The 20,961-nt window shown below is 40.4% G+C and overlaps 1 protein-coding gene across 4 annotated transcripts in view; it reads right to left on the bottom strand.

The window, feature by feature from the left end:
* Positions 1-282: 282 nt before the first annotated feature.
* The window catches only part of SLC14A1 (solute carrier family 14 member 1 (Kidd blood group)), a 37,495-nt gene continuing 16,816 nt past the window's right edge, over positions 283-20,961 (bottom strand). For 2 of the 4 annotated variants that reach the window (XM_075186258.1, XM_075186252.1), the window contains exons 2-9: positions 11,131-11,302; positions 10,718-10,907; positions 8,724-8,852; positions 7,586-7,778; positions 5,113-5,260; positions 4,121-4,255; positions 2,398-2,447; positions 283-1,040 (exon numbers count right to left, since the gene is read on the bottom strand). In XM_075186258.1, coding sequence (XP_075042359.1) covers positions 867-1,040; positions 2,398-2,447; positions 4,121-4,255; positions 5,113-5,260; positions 7,586-7,778; positions 8,724-8,852; positions 10,718-10,907; positions 11,131-11,281 — 1,170 coding nt within the window. In that variant the 5' untranslated portion in view covers positions 11,282-11,302 and the 3' untranslated portion in view covers positions 283-866. Of the gene's footprint in view, positions 1,041-2,397; positions 2,448-4,120; positions 4,256-5,112; positions 5,261-7,585; positions 7,779-8,723; positions 8,853-10,717; positions 10,908-11,130; positions 11,303-12,971; positions 12,992-13,688; positions 13,707-20,961 lie in introns of those variants that run through there. The other 2 variants (XM_075186263.1, XM_075186270.1) reach the window with 2 other exon arrangements.

Genomic DNA, 20,961 nt, shown 5'->3' on the forward strand with positions numbered 1-20,961 from the left:
AGTAAAGGTCCCCAGTTATATGAGGTTGGAGTGATCTTTGGGTCATCTATAAATAAAGGATATTGTACCATTTCAGTTTCATGATCATGTCAATTTAAGGAGTTTATGGCACAATTCATCTAAAAGTATATGTAGATATTGGGACGTATTAAAGAAATTCTATACAATGAGAAGATCCATATTCTGAGATGGTCCATTGTTAATGTTGAGTCCTGTTCCCCCCATATTCATATCAATAGTAAGTCTTTTGAACACTTTAGTGTAAAGATACAAGTTAGACAGTTTGAAGGTGTTTCATTGTTTTATTCAGCACGGTTCACACAAAATAAATGAAAAAATAGAAGGCGTTATTCCTGATGATTCAGGCGTGCAGTAAGACCTCAACAGCAAATCACAATATTAGCCTTGGTTTGTCTAACACAGTTCTTATCTATTGAATGAACAAACGTGAAATCTGCGGTATTATTAAACGACCCTCAAAATAAAGAGTTAAATGGATCTGCAACATTTAATGAAGGTTTTGTAGCTCACGGATTGCAGGATTAGTCTTGGTTCTAGCTACTAAAGATAATGTCAGTTAACGATTCCCTTTGATGCACAAGAGCCTGCAATAATCTTCTAGTATTAAATAGCCTTGTAGGATTAACTGAGACCTCACTCCTGTGAACTCTACAATCTAGTCACTATACCCGTTTTAGTCCTTCACGGTGTCAGCGGCAGGGTCCGTGATGCACAAGTGCACGAATGTTACTCTAAGCGTACAGCTGTTGAAAGAATTATCCTAGATAGAAAGGATGATTTCTTGACACATAAAAAGTGCAAAATCTCCAAATGAAATTTGGTGAAGAGCGTTGTACATTTTATGCTCAGAAGTTACATTTGTCTTTCCGGCTCTTCTGGTTCAGGTAATAGATTCTATTTGCCTCCGGGTAAGTGACTTTTGATAGCGGCAGTTTATAAATAGCTGGATTGTTCGTGGTTATTAAGAGGAATGTGAGCGCAGACAAGCAGAAGGGCCAAGTACAAGATGGTAACCCGACCTACAATAAAACAAAGCAAAAGGACAAATCAATGATTTATACGGAAATGTTGCAATAAAACAATAGATCAGATTTAACGTTATTTGTAGAGCCTTGTCCTCATTATTAACTATTTACTTTTACAATTGTGGCATTTTTTCTATGTTCAAGTCAGTGAATGCTGCATTCACTCAGTTCTCTACTAGATTGATCTCATGATCCCAGCACTGTAAGGCAGAAGTGCCAACCACTAAACCACTGCGCTGCCCATATTGTATATCGTGCACCATATCTGTCCTATGAAGCTATTGTCTAAAGCTGGGAACACACTACAGAATTTTCCACCAACTTTTATGCCGATCGATTTTACATCCGATCGATGGTCCGATCGCTCGGTCCATGGACTGCATACACACTAGCCTTGTTTTAGACGATAAAGGGAAGAGCAGCTGTCCCATTAGTGACTTTTTACAGCCATGTTGTCGTGAGCAATGATTGTAATTTCGTACTCACTGTCGTGAATCGGAAACTTATAAACACTACACAACAGAAAGGAGGTTGGAATGAAAATATTCAACTGTACGACCAACCAAATGAGGAGACAATCGTCCATTTGGGCAGATTTTCGACCATCGTGTCACTACACACACTGGCCTGAAGGAGTGGTCGCGTGTCGGCTGGTTGAGCTGATTATTGGACCCTGTAGTGTGTATCTAGCTTAAGCATAAATACAAAGGTATCAAAAGACTCAAATTTTCAGTGTGCCTTTCATTGTATGACTTTGGCAACCAAGTTGGCTCTGGATGACAATTTTTACCAAAGAATATGATGAAAGAAGAGACATTACAGGGCGAGATAAGAACCATTGTGTCTCTAGCCTCAGACTGCAAAAAGTCCATTGATCCAGTTACACATTAATGATCATAAAGATAACAGAGTAGATGATATCTGAGGTCATTGCAGATTTCCTGACCAGTAATACAAAAACACAGGGCCAGCAATCTTGTAGCTTATTTTTTTTCTGATCTATGTCTATAAAGTATCTCTAGGAGTAAATGACTCTTGTGGAGAGAACTTCTATTAAAATTGTCATTTACAGCAGGAGGTTCGTTATATACATAGATCAGATAAAATGTAAACGTTTCACTACAAGTTATATTAATGGATAGGTATTAGGTCAAATAGCTTGTGCACATACATAGTGTAAGGCTTTAAGGCTATTGTCGGCTTAAGGCTAGAAAATCATACTTATTTACAAATATCAGCCATGGGTGCACGTGATAACATGTTTTAAGTATATTCATATTTTAATGATCTTGCAAAATAAGAACATTTTATACGTTTCTATTATTGTTTTAAGTCCCTGCTTGATACTTACCACGGACATCATGTTACCCAGTGAAGCTCCGAGGTAGGCACAAAAGAGAGCTACAATTACAAGAAAGATTAAAAATATTACAGACTGAAGAAGGGGAATTAGTCTTACTTTATGGTTTATTGTATTATACCCAAGTGTACCACCGGCCAAACACAATAAGATCAAAATATTGAATACGGTTAAGGTTACCACGTAGTACTAAACTAAATGTGCATATGTCATTAAGCATGAGGTTCTTCAGCATGACTCCCAACTTTAGCCTTTTCGGCTAGACAGTCACAAATTACTAGAGATGTTCACTAACCCCTGTGTTTTGGTTTTGAATCTGGATTACCTTCGTGTTCTGGTTTTGACTTTGGCAAAACCGCCCTCGCGTGTTTTGGTTCCCGTTTTTTGTTTTCTAAAATCCCTATTTTGTTTGCTAAAATCACATAAGTTGGCTCTTTTATCCCTACATTATTATTAAACTCAATAACATTAATTTCCAATCATTTACAGGCACTTTTTGTCAAGTGACAAGAACACTGCCACCCCTCCTGATTCTGTATGAGCAATGGCACTGAGCAATGGTACTGGAGACTGGAGAGTGACAAGAACACTGCTACCCCTGTTTCTGTGTGAGCAATGGTACTGAGCAATGTAAGTAACGATGCACCAAAGACGCGCCAAAGTAACGAGCTGGCCCGCGAGCCTACTCGGATCCCCTAAATTTGGGTGGGCTCGGTTTTCAGAAAACTGAGCCTGAGCATCTCTACAAATTACAGACTTCAAAAAGGAGGGGGTTACATGAAAATGGGCAGACTCCATGGGCATGGGCCCAAGTGGACATTTCGGGAAGGATTTGGGTGGGGGTTGGGCAGATCGAGGGGGGTGGGGGTATTTTGCCCTGGTTCTGCATTTCTCAAAGTTGGAACGTATGGGAGAGTGATCACTTTTTTCTTTTTAGCACTGAGAAGAAATAACGGTCTACTCAGAGCACCAAATGTTAATAATACCATGGTTCATGTGTGATGCAGCATCCAGTTTCAATACATTTGGATCATTCACTAAAATTCATGCATAGGAAAAAGGTGGTGTAACCATGGCAACCAAAAGTTTAGTTTTATTTTGCAAACATAACTAGAAAGGGACAGTTGACATCAGATTGGTTGCTATGGCAGCGCATGTCTTGTGTGCTATACAGCAGCAGTATATGACATGTTAACCTGCATTGGTACAAGCACTGCATGCAGGCTTCCTGCACCCACAGGCTCTTCCGTGCCACTGGGCATGCAGAGGCGATTGCTTGTTCCTGTGCATGCCCACTGGCAGGATGTGCAGAGAGCCAGTCTGAGGAGGGTGGAATAGCTGCTTGCTGTCTCATCCATAGTGGAAAATGAGATGGTATTATGAACTTACTCAATTATCCAATAGCCTCAAGCAGTCCCAGCATTAGACATTTTTTTTTGTTTTCTATTTAAACATTTCTTTCATGATCTGCTGCAGGGAGAGCAAAAATACAAGCCCACATACCCTACCTTAGCATCTAGATCACATCCAGGATCACTGGGCCTATTAGTGTGGTCAGACGACGACCCTAGAATCTTGTAGAGGTCATTTCTCTACCGCATTTATCAATATGTCTGATAAAGATTCTACGAAAATATTGTATTGGATTTTGGAGTAACTGCCCCACATTACTGTGTGAGTGACTACCGTGTGATTCACCAAGCTATGTACGTACCGCACGCAAGAGCGAGCAAATGGGTTTGCCAGGTGAGAGCATAGAACATCCCGCCCACTGCTATACAAGCAAGAACAGAATTGTAGCCCCACAGTCCGAAATAGATTTTCTCAAATGGTGTGGCGAGGCTTAACCCTGAAAAACAGAAAGACATTTTGGAGGTTATATCAAGGAAATCAACTGACAAGTCACAGATCAGTGTACATTAATAAATTAAGTATCTGAAAGTGTATATGTGTAATCCATTAATGCATGTTCCTCTGTACTTCTGTGTAAGCTGTCAAACAAGCATTCAATTTAAGATGAATTTTGCAAAATGTATAATGTGCTAATTCTGCAGTTTCCTTGAACGTGTGACGTAACCAAATTTGTCTGAAATGTAACTTGAAACGTGTGTTAGGCCGACCCACAAAGATGGTAAAATAAGCAAGTGTCAAGTAATGACAAATAGAAAGCAACCCAGACGGCAGTGACTACATAGTGCAGATCGCTTCTGATTGGTTCAAGTATAGACCTTACATGGGTCTCACTTTTACCAGGAAAGTCTCACATTTTGTACTAAAATTTTTTGCATCATAAGAGCATAAGCATCTGAAGTTAGACTTCAGGGCTCCCAAATTAACAGGGTAAGCGGGAGTAGGGTTCTATAAATGGTTTTAACCGTTGGCATCCAAATAGTATAATGGTGGATTTTATAGCTGCGGCATACATACATTCATCATCATCATCTATTCATATAACGCCACCAATTCCGCAGCGCTGTACAAAGAATATTTGTCATTCACATCAGTCCCTGCCCCATTGGAGCTTACACTCTAAATTCCGGGTGCTATCTTCTAGAGCAAATCCACTCATACAGGGGGAGAACATACAAACTCCACACAGATAAAATCCTGGTCAGGAACTAAACTCATGATCCCAATGCTGTGAGTTAGAAGAGCTAGCCACTGAGCCACCATGCTGCCCAACATTTAAAGTAGTTACAAATTTACCTGCTATCATCCCCAAAGCGGATCCAATTCCTGCGTGCATACAAATTACCGGGGAGGAAATGAACAGTGCGGCCAAGAAAATTCCTCCGGTCCATGGGTTATCGCAACCGTACACCTGACCGACACCGACTGGTACCGCCTTCAGCAACTGCGAGACAGACATTAGGATATATATTACAGTCCATACAGGCTGGTAATACTCAGTGGGTGCCCTCTCTTGGATAATCCAGGTTGCTGTACTGTTATAGTGTGAAATGTTTCACTGTGTAGGTTTTGTTGGTTCCTCTTTAGAAGTCAGTACTGCTGGTTTGGATATATTTTAGGGTTTGTTGTAGATGTTGTTGATGTTCAGTTGTGGAGTAATTTTCCCATGTAAAAACCAGACCATTGTTATACTTTATGAGGATCCTACCCAATAATCTACACAGGTAGAGTTCTGTAAAGTCTTAAACACTATTCAGTGAAATATTCACCCTGTTCTGCAAGGTTCTTGTACATGTTCTCAGTCCTACACCCAACAACACCCACACAGCAGAATTCACTCACCAGCGACAAGTCGTTTTTAAATAAGTGCTCCACTTTAGTACCAATAAATTTAGCAAAGTTATGTGTCAGGTAGTATGCCAAAACATTACGAGAGATACAAAGAGAGTGTGTTTTAGTAGGATAATTTCTGGGAAGATCTGGTCAAATTACATTTCGGCAAAATTGTCACTTCCAGCATACTCTAGTACAGACTAGAGATGCTCATTGACCCCTGTGAACTGGTTTTGGTTTTTGGATCTGGATTAGCTTCATGTTTTGGTTTTGGTTTTGGCAAAACCACCCTCGTGTGTTTTGGTTTTGGATTTTTTAGAAAAAAAACTAAAATATGCTAAAATCACCTAATTTTCCTCTTTTTTTGATCCTACATTATTATTATTACCCTCAATAACAATAATTTCAAGTCATTTGCAGTCAATTTTGACCACCTCACAGGTCACAATATTATTTACATACACTTTCAGACAAATACTGCAGCGACCTGGCTGGATGGTAAGCGACAGAGCAATGACACAAACACACGGCAGTTCCTAGCACATCTAGGACACATTGGCACACAGCAGTGGCAGAAAAGAAAAATGGGGGTCCGCCCTCCCTCCCACCATCCGCGATGTTGAATCTTTAAAAGGAATTCAAAACTCGCGAGGTCCGAGAACCGATGACGTTTTGCCCCATTTTCAATTCTGAGGGAGCGCAACAGGTAGTTCGGCTGTGTTCGGTTCTCGAGGAACCGAGCCTGAGAATCTCTAGTACAGACAAAGGTTTGTCTGTACTAGAGAGGGGGTTTATAGTTCTGTAACAGCCAACTAGATGAGATTACTTGAGCATTAGAGAGAAAATATAAAATGAACATGTGCACGTTACATTCTAATATTGCGCAGAATATATTTGCAATATATGCACATAAAAAAATATATATCATTTACCACGACTGTGTACTGGACACTCAAGACAGATAGCAAACTTATTATAAAACAACTATTTTAGTACAGTTATGTAGGCCATTTAGGAGAGCTCTAGGACCAGAGATACTACCAACCAAAAGTCTTAATAAAACCCCAACTTACTACTACACTTATACTGAAAGGTATATCAACGTTTAAATAATTGTTCCACTTTAAGAAAGTACCTTTACTTAGCAAATGCCCAGAGCCGGGAACCAAAGTAGCGCTCGTCACTGTCAACTGCCAGGAGACAGGAAGTAGTATTGTCCCCATCAGCACCTGCAATTATTATTCTACGATCTTATGTATCAAGTGTTCCCTGTGCCTCTTAGATTATAAGCTCATTTGGTCAGTGGCACATTATAAATGATAATAATATATTGTGATTCGGCTACAATGCCAGGAATTGTTTCACTACATACGTAGACAGATCCAGCCCTGGGGCAAACGCAGGATTTGTAGAGAGGGGTTTCCACGGCACACAGACAGTGGGCGTAAGCAACATTCTTGGGGGCGGGGCTATAATATTAGACAGTGCTTGGCTGCTCTCCAACTCTTCCTATCCCCATCATATACACGGGCAATGCTGCGTGCACTACTGTTAGGGGCACACAGCTCTTCCTTTTCAAGCAGAGCTGGATGAAGCGGGAGCAGGGTCCAGCCACCTCAATTATAGAGTTCCCCAGGCTTTGAGGGGGGTGTCAGAACAGTTGGCAAACTGTCCTGCTTTCTCCTACCTGTTCTTCCTGCTCTCACTACTTGTGGCTGGTGCTCGTGTCCTAAGATTAGTTAAGCATACAGGACCCCAAGCTGGGAGGGGGGGTTTCCAAGCACTAGGAACCTCCCCCCCCCCTGGGTTTGCCTATTCAGCCCTTGCACTGAGCAGAAGGACAGCATGGGGGCTGACAGTCTGAGGAATGGATTTTTGGGCCTGGCCACAATGACATATTGTAATAACCAAGAAAACTCTACGGTACCAAACCTACCTGCGGTATTTCGACAGCAGACCAGGTGATGTTTGGAACAGCATCGATAGGTACAATATTCACAGTGGGGAAGAATATATTGTAGTGACCGGTAGCAGATAGATGCAGACACACAGCAATGTTAAATGGCAGCGTGAATACCGGCAGGTCCCATTTACTGAATATAGAAGCCAACGCACTGGACAGAACCGGGCTGTAGAAAGATAAATATTCAGCTGATGACATTTGAATGAAAACAATTTAATTACTTCATGACATGGCCTTGATTGTACAGTATTTAGCGATTATATCAATCAATACAATGTATCTAACTGATGTTGTAATCATTCTGTATCTGGATTAGATAGCCTATGTATGTCTCATGACAGTCGAGGCATTGTTCATAGCAACCAATCAGATTCTAACTTTGATTTTGTAGAATGTATTAGATAAATGAGTGCTAGAATGTGATTAGTTGCTATTGGCAACACCTACACTTTTCTTTTTTTAGAAGGTTTTATAAATACATCCCTTAGTTGTGACGAAGTAGATCATAAATGGGACAAGGCCATAGGCTTATACACGGGACAAATAACTCGTTCGTGACTTCTAATATACTGATATTTCAAAGAAGCGGAAGTGTTACCATTTATATTACATTTTTAGTTTTTAAAATATAAAAAAACTTTAGCTTTTGTCACGTTACATGATGTGTAGGGTATTTTTTTTTCTTGACAGAGAAAGATTAGTTATCACAACTGTATAAAGGCTTTATTGTGTTAGTCCCCAATTGTAAAGCGCTAGGGAATATGTTGGCGCTATATAAATAAATGATGATGATGATGGATTGCTCTGCAAGTGTCTACTGAAGCAAGAGGGGCGGTGTGCAGGGGGGCAAATTAGGCTTACTTGGACCTCCCCTGGAGGTTTTAGGCCTATATTCATCAAGGCCAATTCCCCGTCCAGTTTACTCCCTGAAATAGTAGGTCATAGTAAGTGTCCTTTCCGTACGAAGACGTAGCGGACAGGGCTGCCTTCAAGGCCGTATCTCCCGTTTCTGGGCATCCTGAATAAAGTGATGGCATCACTGAATCTACGATAAGGATCTATCAGTTCTTGTATCTGCAAACAGTAATTTGTAGTGAGATTTAGAACGTACCAAGTCATTGACATGACTACCACAGGAATAAGCAGCCACCAGTACCAATCTCCTTTATCGGAAAACACAGCCATGAGTATGCCCACCAAGATTCCATTGTAGCCGTGTAGACCTGCGGCTATCGACGATCTGTGGTGAGAGAATTACACAGTAAGATCTTACCACATTATGTAAGAGTTATAATTCACATACATGTGTTCATTTGACATAAATACAAATTAGAGATGTGTGCATACCTCCGTGTTTGGTTCTAAAACCATCTTCATGTTTTGGTCTTGGCCAAAACCTCATCTGGTTTTGTTCCTTTGCAAGGTAACTTCCCTCCTTTCCCTATCTCATTGGGCATTTACGTGGTGTGGTGGCATCTAGAAGTAGCTTGACTCCTGTTGTCAATCATGGATCAGTCCAGTGGATTCCAAACTTTTTCAGTTCAAGGCACCCTTAGGGTCTCCAAAATATTTTCAAGGCACCCCTAAGCCAAAATAATTACCAAGTAGTCCCCCACCTTGCTTACCACTGTCCCTGGCCGAGACACCCCTGTGAGATCTCCAAGGCACCCCAGGGAGCCTAGGCGCACAGTTTGGGAGCCACTGGATCAGTCTATAGATCAGGAGCATCCCAGTACTAGTAATGTCAGTAGTAGCACTTTTTCAACCTCTCAAGTAAAAAAGGTCATGTGGGAAAACATCAGCTTTTGATGTTAGTATTAAGAGAAAAGTCAGTGATGAATGTGGTGAGTTGTCTAAAAAAACCTGAAAATTCCAAACATTCCATACACACATTGGCATAAAAGACTCAGGCTATGACCACATTTTGCAAGTAATGGTCCTACTACTGCTCTTACACGTACTAGAATGCCCATTGCTCAATTTAGATTTGTGCAGGAAAATCACAGGTATTTCAATATAAATTGCCTCTTTCACTCTGTACAACTGTCTACAAATTACTTCCTGAAAACAGAATTGCAGCAAGCATCCTACCCACATGCTATCACTTCTATATATAGAGGATAATGATCCGTCATTTTACTATAAATGATATTGTGACTTGATTTCAGGTCCAAATTTGGAATGAGAAATGGCTCGGGACACCAAAATTCAGAACTGTCGGATTTCTCCGAATCTGAACCGATCATCTCTAATACAAATACCACCTTAATGGCCAGTTGTATCGAAAACTCAAGTTCTCTATGTGTGGGTACATGCCAAACATTCTTAGGTGTTACTACCATTCCTGCACTGAAATGATGTTAACAGGGGCCTGACCAGTGGGCCTGAAGCCATACTTAGAAAAACTTTTGGAAAAATGGAATTACTGCATATTTTGCATGCACGAAAGCGCCCTGGCGATGGCACAAATAGGGTGAGGCCACATCACAATATCTTTGTCTGACATTTTGCAGACTCTTGATAATTGTGGATTCTTTGTAGAGATGCATTGAGTTCATGCAATAGGATTTGGACACTTACATTTTTAGTAGAAGTTTCTGATTACATAATATATAAGGTGTGGACATGGCCAGTCCTGCTACTCGGACCACGCAACATGGTCGGTGTCCAATGTGGTCACAAGCAGGTGACCTAATGAAATGGGGTCAAGACGATCTACACTGGAGAACTGTCCAGTTGTCTTCTGACCATTCAAAGTCCACAGTCATTGCTGGAAAAGGGATGCACAAAAAGGCCAACCACTGTCATCTTCCTACAGTATTTACCAATATACCTGATAATGCAGCATGTGGACCCCAAATAATCCGATCACCGAGCCAAGGAACCAGTGACATGAAGAGACATGAAGCTCCTAATGCCTTACGGAGGTCACTAGCTCCTACTGAATTCAAGGGCTGAATTCTCGAAAATATCCATCAAACCAAATACTGTCTGAGTCCAGGGCATGACCGGTACAATTGCACTCCCCAGCTGAACACTTATTCAGGTTGCCTAACATGTTTCCTCTGTTACTCTGTATTGTTATGTAACATACACACAAATTACCTGTCCTGGCTGAGAATGAGAGCGGTCAATGTTGACACTGCAGTCCCTAGGCAGCCCGTAAGTGCCCACCATGGATTCTGAACCAAGAGTCCAGCGATAATTATAAGCCCACTGAGAGGGTTGTTGACAAACATAACCTGAGATGTTCCGCGTAAAACCCAATCAATGAACTGCAACGGGATCGGTTTATCTGTAACGAAAAAACAGAGGTCACGATATCACCCACTGGAGGAAACCATTCTATAGTGATCATTATGTTCTACTGGTGAAATTATTGATCTACAATACACGGGCCGCAAGACCTCGTCCACTAGTTTGTAGGTGCCCTATAAAAGGTTACTTAATAAATTGAATAGTGTTGATCTGTATCAGATTAGAGGTGTGTGATAGTAGAACCTCCCCTTCTCTCTTACCTTTTAACCAGTCTCCAAATTCCTTCATTTCTCCTGAAATATAATGAACCGCTTGGCAAAATAGCCCAACATTATCGGAACAACGATCTGGACCCTCTACCGGCTTTTTTTCTTCCTTTTCTGACATATTAATAGGAATTTCACTTTCCATGGTTTCTACTTTTAGGTATTGCTGGAATACAAAAAAATAAATAGTGGGCATTAGTCATGGTGCCCAGTAGTCTACCAACACCAACAAAGTGGGCATTACAATTAAATTGCAGTCAGTGACTTAAAGCCATTGGACGAGAGGGGAGCAACATTTTCATGACGGTCCTATGAAATATTAATTTAGTCCTGCAAGTGGTCATGACATTCGGTACTTGTTGCAGGCAGAATATGGCCTCAGCTGTTCTACCTCAAACACCGCACAGTAGAGCAAATTCATGATCGCAGTTGCAGTTCCACTCAATATATGAAAATACTGCAAATGGGGAGTCTATATATTGCAGAATTAAAGAGTGTTAAGATTCTATTGACAAAACTCTGACAAAGGCCTGTTCTTCCCAACAACTTGTGTTGTGCTGCGATTTCACTCAGCTGTACATTTAACCCTTTCTTAGTACCAGTTCCAGAAACTAAAAATATTCAGGCAGGCCACATTGGTAACAATTCTTATGCTCTCAATCTCTCTGGATCTGGCTGGATTAAATATTCTATGTAGGGTAATCACAATTGATGATGATGATAATCTCTGTCCCAAAAGGGACAAAATTGCTAGTTACTTGTCCTCAATTAAGAATTCAATTACATTCCCACTCCCATAAATCACTGTTTACGCAAACAGTTATTACATTATTATAGCATCCTTTAAAAAATGGATATTATGTGGTAATATGGATCTCTATTATCATTAAATTATAGAGCACCACAAAGTACCATAGCTCCGAGCAGTGGGAAAGAACGTATTATACAGTATAAAAAATGTGATTTTAAAGATCGGGAACAGAAGCTATATTTTATTACAAATGTAGACTCTAAGACCCTCAAAATACACACATTCATTTTAGCGAGACTGGACAGCCTGAATTAAGCTAGTTTGCCTGAAAACATGTTCCTGGTACAGCAGAAGACAACGTGCCCAGAATTCAGATTACTGTTACACAAGCAGATCTCATGTCTGACGAGTCACTGGATCTGTTAACATTTCATCGTCCTGCACTAAGTCGTGCCATTGAATCTTTACTTTGGTATATGGTAAATTCCACCTAATCTCCAGCCGCAGACACCCTGGAGACACGCCGGTTACTTCCCTCAAACAGCTCTGCTAAAAGATTGTAAAGTAATCAGACTATATTGCCATCCTATGTAATCAACATAAAAGTATTCTTAGTTCAGTATGTTGGAAGCACAGTGACTCAGTGGTTAGCAGTTCTGCCTCACAGCGCTGGGGTCATGAGTTTGATTCCCAACCATGGCCTTATCTGTGAGGAGTTATATGTATATTCTCCCCTTGTTTGCATGGGTTTCCTCTGGGTGCTCCGGTTTCCTCCCGCACTCCAAAAACATACTGGTAGGTTAATTAGTCTCTCTCCGTCTGTGTGTGTAAGTTAGGGGATTTAGACTGTAAGCTCCAATGGGGCAGGGACTGATGTGAGTGAGTTCTCTGTGCAGCGCTGGGAATATATATATATGGCGCTATATAAATAGATGATGATGACGATGATAGCCCCCAGAAATAGACTGACTGCTGTTTCTGCAGCTGTCACTCACTCTGGTAATTCAGCAGTATTTCTAAATATGGAATATATTATCATGGTTTTAAATCCAGCCTATGTGAATGAAACAGAAATTAAACATACTTGTTTTAACTCCCGGCCCTTTTGTTTTGTCTCGTAGGAAGTTACTAGTGATCCTTCAGTTTCTCATGGATCCTGTTAAGTTACTCGGTGCCTCTACTCAGAGACTGCACTAGGCCCTTATCTGTGTCCCTCCTCATGCTCTCGTCCACTACATGTGGTACAGAAAGATATGAGAGGCAGAGTAACACAATAAACAAATTTGCTTTAATAGATGCATATATATATATATATATATATATATATATATATATATATATATATATATATATATATATATATATATATATATATACACACACACACATATATTTCTGAAGCCCAAAATATATATATATATATATATATATATATATATATATATATATATCAGAGAAAAATAAGCCCGCGCTCGGTATATCCCACATTATATATGGTACCAGCTGCTTGGCAACAAGCCCGCGCTCGGTATATCCCATATTGTATGTGGTACCAGCTGCGTGGCAATATAAATGCCCATATATGTATACAAAACAGAAAGAAAGTGGTCAGCGCTTATCCTTTACACTGCATATCTGTGTGTGTGTCTAGCAAAATGAAAACATGAGGTATTAGTTCATATTTTGATCAAAAGACTTATGCCTGCATCCCACATCAAGGGTACCTCATTATATGCAGGTCCTACACTGACCTATATGCTTTAAACACCATTAAAATGCAGTTAAAATCAGATGCACTCACCTCCCAGGTATAGGGGTTTACATCTAGCAAGGGCTGGCTTGTGAGCCACACCCAAATGTGCCTTAAATAGGCTTGATGGACAGCTGCTATGACAAAAAGGCAATATTTTGAAACAAAACCAGAGAAAAATAAGCCCGCGCTCGGTATATCCCACATTATATATGGTACCAGCTGCTTGGCAACAAGCCCGCGCTCGGTATATCCCATATTGTATGTGGTACCAGCTACTCAGAGACTGCACTAGGCCCTTATCTGTGTCCCTCCTCATGCTCTCGTCCACTACATGTGGTACAGAAAGATATGAGAGGCAGAGTAACACAATAAACAAATTTGCTTTAATAGATGCATGTATGTATATATATATATATATATATATATATATATGTATATATACATATACACACATATATTTCTGAAGCCCAAAATATATATATATATATATATATATATATATATATATATATATATTTATCTATATATTTCTTAAACACAAGGCTCAAAGCCGCTACCTGAGACTCAATTCCAGGGGGTAAACTTATCAAGCTGCGGATTTAAAAAAGTGGAGATGCCGCCTATAGCAACCAGTCAGATTCTAGTTATCGTTTATTTAGTACATTCCACATAATGACAGCTAAAGTCTGATTGGTTGCTATAGGCAACATCACCACTTTTTCAAACCCACAGCGAACCAACGCAGATGTAGCATGATTCAACTTCTGGGTTTCTGATAGTGATGACTACTGACATGGCATTGGTTTTATATTAAAAACTACACGTATGTGTGCCACTAGGTAGCACAGAACATGGGTATGCAAGTAAGAAAGATTATAAAATTATATTGTATACACTGTATGCATTAAAAACATCCTGATTTATCCATTCATGTAAAAACAAAAATATTTTTTAAAACACATATTTTAAATGTTTATCGTATTGTGAGTTTTTTGTCATTTCCAAAAAATAGATAAAATTTTGTGTATGCATTCTAATGGGACTTTGTACTGTACATATGAATGTGCGTATCCTGCAGTCTGTTCTGTCTAACATACAACAAGTTGAGTGCGTACTGATACTGAGATTCAAATGGAAATGTATCTTGAGATCCTCTCGCATTGAATGTGGGCGCAGGCACCCTCAAGTTCCGTGCTGTTTCAAAAATGCAACTTGCGTGTAGGTTGCGTTCTTAGATAAGTCAGACCCTACGCACACAGTTATAGCACCACCCTTCATCTTTAACGACAACCGAAGAGTCTATGTATATGTGTATATCCTAACAGTGATCTAGGTTCCGGGTGGTAACAGTCACATATTTTCACCTCTGATCAGTGTAGAATTATACTGGTATTATATACCTTGTAAGCATATTGCATTCTCACCAGGATGTTCCAATATCTCCTTGCTCCATAGATCTGTAGCCATCCTTCAGGGAATGTGCACGTTAGCACATTGATAGCTCTCACAGCATGTTAATGTATACCTTCAACTCAAGGCGTCTCTCCACTGTACCATTCATTGGTTCCTTCTTTTAAATGGTTCAGTGTATATGCTCAGGAATAAAAGGACTCCCCTCCCATAGTGTCATGGTTAAATATTTATTTCACAGAAAGTACTATACAACTTTAAATGTATAACTTCTGTTAAGAATATAGAAGCAGTCCCTGAGTTTCACATGAAGATTCAATGCTGAATACGGTATCCACGCTCTAACAAGGGACATTTAAATACCCTTGTTGTCAATGACAGCATTTAATTATTCCTAATAGAGCTCATTTTATCAGACAGGGGCACATTCAGTTAGAACATCGCAGCTGCGCACTTTTCCCGGTAGTACGGTACCCTATGTCATCACTAGTGAACCGCTTGCGATTGGCTGTTTGCGAATGCGCTGCTGAAAATATGCATCATCTGTGCATATATTATGCTTTGGTGTTTTAAGTTTATTTTCGTACATGAGGAATTTGCTTCAGCTGTGTTAGAGAACTTTTTAAGGTTTAATAAATGCCTAATAGCAAATGCATTTGTTGCAAACAAAATAAATGGCTAAAAATATGGGCGCAAGTGGGGCGTAAGTGTTTGTGACATGTGCTGCCATGAACCAGGCAAACATCCTGCTGGTGATGACCGTCACGCATCTTGGAATAGTTGCAGCTTTTCGTATGGCCGTGATCAAGGTCTTGTTTAGTGAATGGGATTTGGGATACGATTGCGACCAATTCTGCATTAGCCCCAAACTCTCAGTAAGAGATTGTTAAGGCAGTTAAAATCATCTAAAAAGATATAAAGTTCAGCTAAGATATTTAGGGGAAAAATGTAAAGATCATACTACAAAACTCAATATGAACAAAACAACACATAACGGTTCTATAAACATAATTTCAATAATTTAACATACTAAAAAGTAATCAGTCAAGTAAATTGGAGGTAAATAAGACATGAGCAGAAAGCCAAAGCAACATATAAACAAATAAAGGAACACATAGCAAACATAGACAGTGCACGCACACACATGGTGACCCATGTGGAGGTAAAACCGTAAAACCTCGGGGAGCCACAAGCCAATCAGAACCCGTATTAGAGGAAAAATAAGGCAAATCCCTTCATGCTTCTTGACACAAGGCAAGCAACGCATTTCATGGGTCAGCCCCGCATGGAGTCAAAACTATCCCTAAGGTGCTGCAGATGGATTTTTTTTTTCTTTATTGTTTCTCTTATTTTATATATATATATATATATATATATATATATATATATATATATATATATATATATATATATATATACATATATATATATATATACACAAGTTAACCCATGCATGATACTCATGCATTCTAGTCAAATCAAGCTTCTTAAGGTGTTAAAAAGGTCCTTGTCATGCATTTGGGCCATAGCCCAGGCCTCCTCAGGGGAAGAGCGTTACTTCCCGACGTAAGCGCCCTTTTTTAACGTGGTTTTGTCCACATGTCACCACCTCATCATTCTTCTCCATCACCTCATCCTTCATTTTCATAACCACATCTATCCAGATGTCTATCCAGACACAGGGATCTCTCTCAGCGGTCCTGAGTATCACACTCCTCTCACTCTGTCACCCCCGGCAACCACCAACCACTCCCCACTGTCACCCCCGGCAACCACCAACCACTCCTAACTGTCACTTCTCCTTCAAGAAATATATATATATATATATATATTTTTAAATCTTTATAAACACTTTTAACAATTAACAAATTAAATTAACAAATTAAAAACATCTTAGTATACCAAATTTCAGCCCTTTCTGAATTTTTTTTCCCACACACACACTAAGAATTTAGTAGGTCAGTGTATAACTCCGCCCAGCAGGTGGCGCTGCAGCTTGGTTTTATTTTTTCCACACACACACACACACACACACACACACACACACACAGACTAACACACGCCACTAAGCATTTATATTATAGATACATATATGTATATTTACAAGTACACTTTTATGTGTGTATATATATAGCACAAAGGCAGAGAGAAAGATTTTATTGAGAAAATGAGGGACAATTCAACTGTAATTCACAAACCAATATACTTACCAACCAGCCAGTCTATACTCACCAGGACCTTCTAGAAGGCTAGAATACATTGATGAATGTGATGAATGTCTGCTGTACATAAAATGCATTTTTACAGTGGCTTCTGATTGCAGACACATGTTCTAGCTGTATACACAGCCGTCATCACTAGTAATCTGCACTTACACCTGACCTGTAGTTGGGGCAAGTGATACGACACGTAGTTTAGAGATGCCCAAAGTTTGAATCAAATGCTGGTGCTGAGTGCACTAGAGCCTGCCACGCCCTTACTGCACATTGACTACATGCCTCCCAGTCCCCTCCCTATGAAATACTAGGCTGTAGTAAGGGTCCTTTGTGGTCGAAGATGAATTGGATGTTGCGGTGTTGGTCCGGTTTTGGTTATGCACAGTGCGCTTTTACGCAAAATACAGCACGTATCAGCATTTACGTTCCTTGACGATTCAGGCCCTGGATGTTGTGAGTGAAATTCCCTGGAGATCATTAGGTTCTGAGATACTCAAACTACTCCGTCTGGCACCAAGACTCATTCCATGGTCAAGGCCACTTAGATCACATTTGTTCTCCATCTTGGCGTGTGGTTTGGACAACAACTGATCCTCTTGATCAAATATTAGATATTTGCCTTAAGGAGCAGGTGTACAGGTGTACCTAGTAAAGTGGCCCCTGTATGTCGGTGTACTTTTGTTAATGGCTTTGTATGTTAGTCGAAGTATCTTATAATGGATTCAGTAGGCAACTAATGTAGGCACTGGCAGAACTGAGCAGCAGTAGAAGACCTACATTGGCTGGGAAATTTAATCTAACAACACTTATTTACCCCGGAGATAGGGCTTTTCTTCCTTCGTTAAATAGGTCCATATGTGTTGGCTTGTTAAAATAGGCTTCCCATATGTACAGATAAATTATGTCATCTGAAGTGCAATAAATGTGTTGGTCTTTTGCCATAACACTGCCTTCTTTTTCATTGCATTTCAATTGTAGCTGTACAAGGTTGAACATAAACCGCATTCATTCATTTAAAATAAATGTGGTTTCCTGTAAGATTAAAGAGCTTCTATTTTTGACCCATTTGTAGGAGTGTTAAGACATTTTAATAGTGTTGTCCTTGTGTATTCTTTTCCTGCATGCTGTACATGCAAACCACCCTTTTTGCACTTTGTGTGTTATCAATATAATTAACAAATGTGTTTACGATTGCGACTTTACCATTTTTTCTGTTTACTATTTACAGATGTCGCACTATCCTCAGACTTGTCACTGTGTAGCTGAATTGATTCTAAATAAAAATATATAAATGACTGATTTTAAAAGGTAAAAATCAAATCCACATATCGGATAGGATATTTCAAGCCTACCATTTGGATCAATGTTCCATATTCTTCCAAATGATTGCCTTTGAACTCACCCAGTCTTCCCCTATCAAGAAGTTTGCTGATCTTAGCAAATTGCAGAGTGCCTTCTGGGAAGCGGTAATATTGCCGACTCACTCTAATGTCGTGGCCCAATGAAGTCTGTCAATTGACCTAATTCTGTGTTGTTTAAGTTGAGATCTTTAGAAAGAGCAGCGACAAGCTTTCGAGGCTTTGCGGAAGTCAATGTTTGGGGAGTTTTAGCACCACACTCCTGAGCAAAAAGGCTTATACTGTCAGAACCTCTGAAATGTGCCAAGGTAGCTGGTCTGACAAAATTGGTGACATTTTCAGTGGTCGCTCCCCATTCTTCACTCTTCTCTGAAAGAATTTCCATTGAACTTTGCATTGCTGATATTAGCGGTATTGGAACTTTCCTACTTGTTTTCCTCGGATCTCAATCCAAGTGAAGGGCCAGCAGAGTTTCTTCTCAAACTCAGAAAGTGCTAGGGCGCCATCCACATGAGGAACCAAAGTATCTCTGGAAGAAAAAGTAGTTATCAGCATCTTGGAAACTTCCCTTCCCTTCTTTAACTGAATAAGATCTCCTGTGCCAGGGTGACCTTTGCAAGCAATGCCCAGTTTCTAAGTGTGCTGGTACGCCTACTGTTTGCCATCAAGATACAAGTGCATTTTTTTAACGTCTTTAGTGAAAGGTAAGAGCTGAAGAATGTTCCATTTGACTCCTTCAGAGTTTTTATGGTGAAATCAGCTCGTTCCATCTTGCCTCACAGACCTTCCTAAAATTGCGTACATTTTCCAAAATAGCAATGAAACCCTCCATCATTGCTTGGCCTTCCACAATGCTGGACCTCTTGTGCAAGTCATGATCAACTTTCATTGCCAGCGAGGGAGTTGTGAATGTTCTGGTTTCATTGTCATAGTCACAGCATTCACTACATGCAAACAGCTTGATGGAATGATAGTCTTCCATTTTCTCCAAAGGGGTAACTCTTCTGGCATGAAACAGTAACCTTCCCGTTTCTCTAAGTTTCTTATGGATGTTTACCATCATCTGGGGGTAAATGTATGAAGCTCCGGGTTCTTCAACACCTGTGAGTTTGGCGTCTTCCGCGCTTAAATTTAAAGCAGCGCTTACGAGAGACCCTGGAGCTTGAATCGGCTCATCTGCCTCAGAACGCCCTTACTGTACATGGCTACGTTAGTCCACCCATAAAATCCCCCGTTCCACCTCTCAAGTCATAGGCACAATGAAAGGGGGTTTCCTAGTGCCTGGAAACCCTCTCCAAGCCTGGGGCACTATATAATTGAGGTGGCTGGACCCTGTCCCCGCTTCACACAGCTCTGCTTGCACCTAACAGTAGTGCACGCACAATGCCCATGTATATTATGGGGATATGAAGAGTTGGGGAGCAGCCAAGTACTGTCTAAAATTATAGCCACACCCCCATGCATGCTGGTCACGCCCACTGGTGGCCTGGTGTGGAAACCCCTCTCTACAAATCCTGCGTTTGCCCCTGCAAGTTGTAATTGACATTTAGTCATGAATTTTCATGCAGTTTATTGGCATTGGGCCTATTTCTGGGCATGCGCAGAGCTATTTCACGTAAGATACGCTACTTCAACGGAGTTACGTCCAAAGTGAATCAAGCGAATCAAGGCTATTGCGTGTAAAGTAAGTTTCGCTGGTTTTTAATTTTGTACCGCAATGGTATCACATCATTGTCTGAACCCTTCTCTTCGGGGTCAGAGACGCCACTGAAAATTTTCATTTTTAAATTTAAAAATAAATAAATAAAAAATAAATAAATAGTTAAATATTCATCACTGTGCCAAAAAATATTAAGGATACATTGGGGCTGTGTCATACCCCACAGTTCCTACCTTCCTTTTGGTGGGAGAATGCTCTCATAGTCTCTCTCTCTGCGTCCCGTTGCATGTAGTCAGGAGGGCAACTGTGTCCCACTGTTTTTCCCATGCGCTGAGGACCCTGCCGGTTCTATCACGCAGCAGAGGACTTCCACAGGTCTCGTGGCCAAAAGTGTGTATGAGCCTGCAGTTCCACTAACGGCCAGTGGTGGAGAACACACACACTTTCACCTACACGGCATAAACACACACACATTTTTTGTCCGACAAAAGTGACTCGTTGGGTGATGTCAGGGGGTTGATGCTGGGTATATTAGAAAGGTCTCCTGCATTGACTAACATAGTCAGTTTTGTAGGGACTTCATTTGTCTCCCCATTATATCTGAGGACTTCACAGTGTGTAAACAGGTTAATATCCCCACAAGTGTATGGTTTGTAAACAGGGGGAACATGTAATAC

Source organism: Mixophyes fleayi, chromosome 1 (assembly GCF_038048845.1).
Source record: "Mixophyes fleayi isolate aMixFle1 chromosome 1, aMixFle1.hap1, whole genome shotgun sequence".
In the NCBI taxonomy this organism is placed as follows: Eukaryota; Metazoa; Chordata; class Amphibia; order Anura; family Limnodynastidae; genus Mixophyes; species Mixophyes fleayi.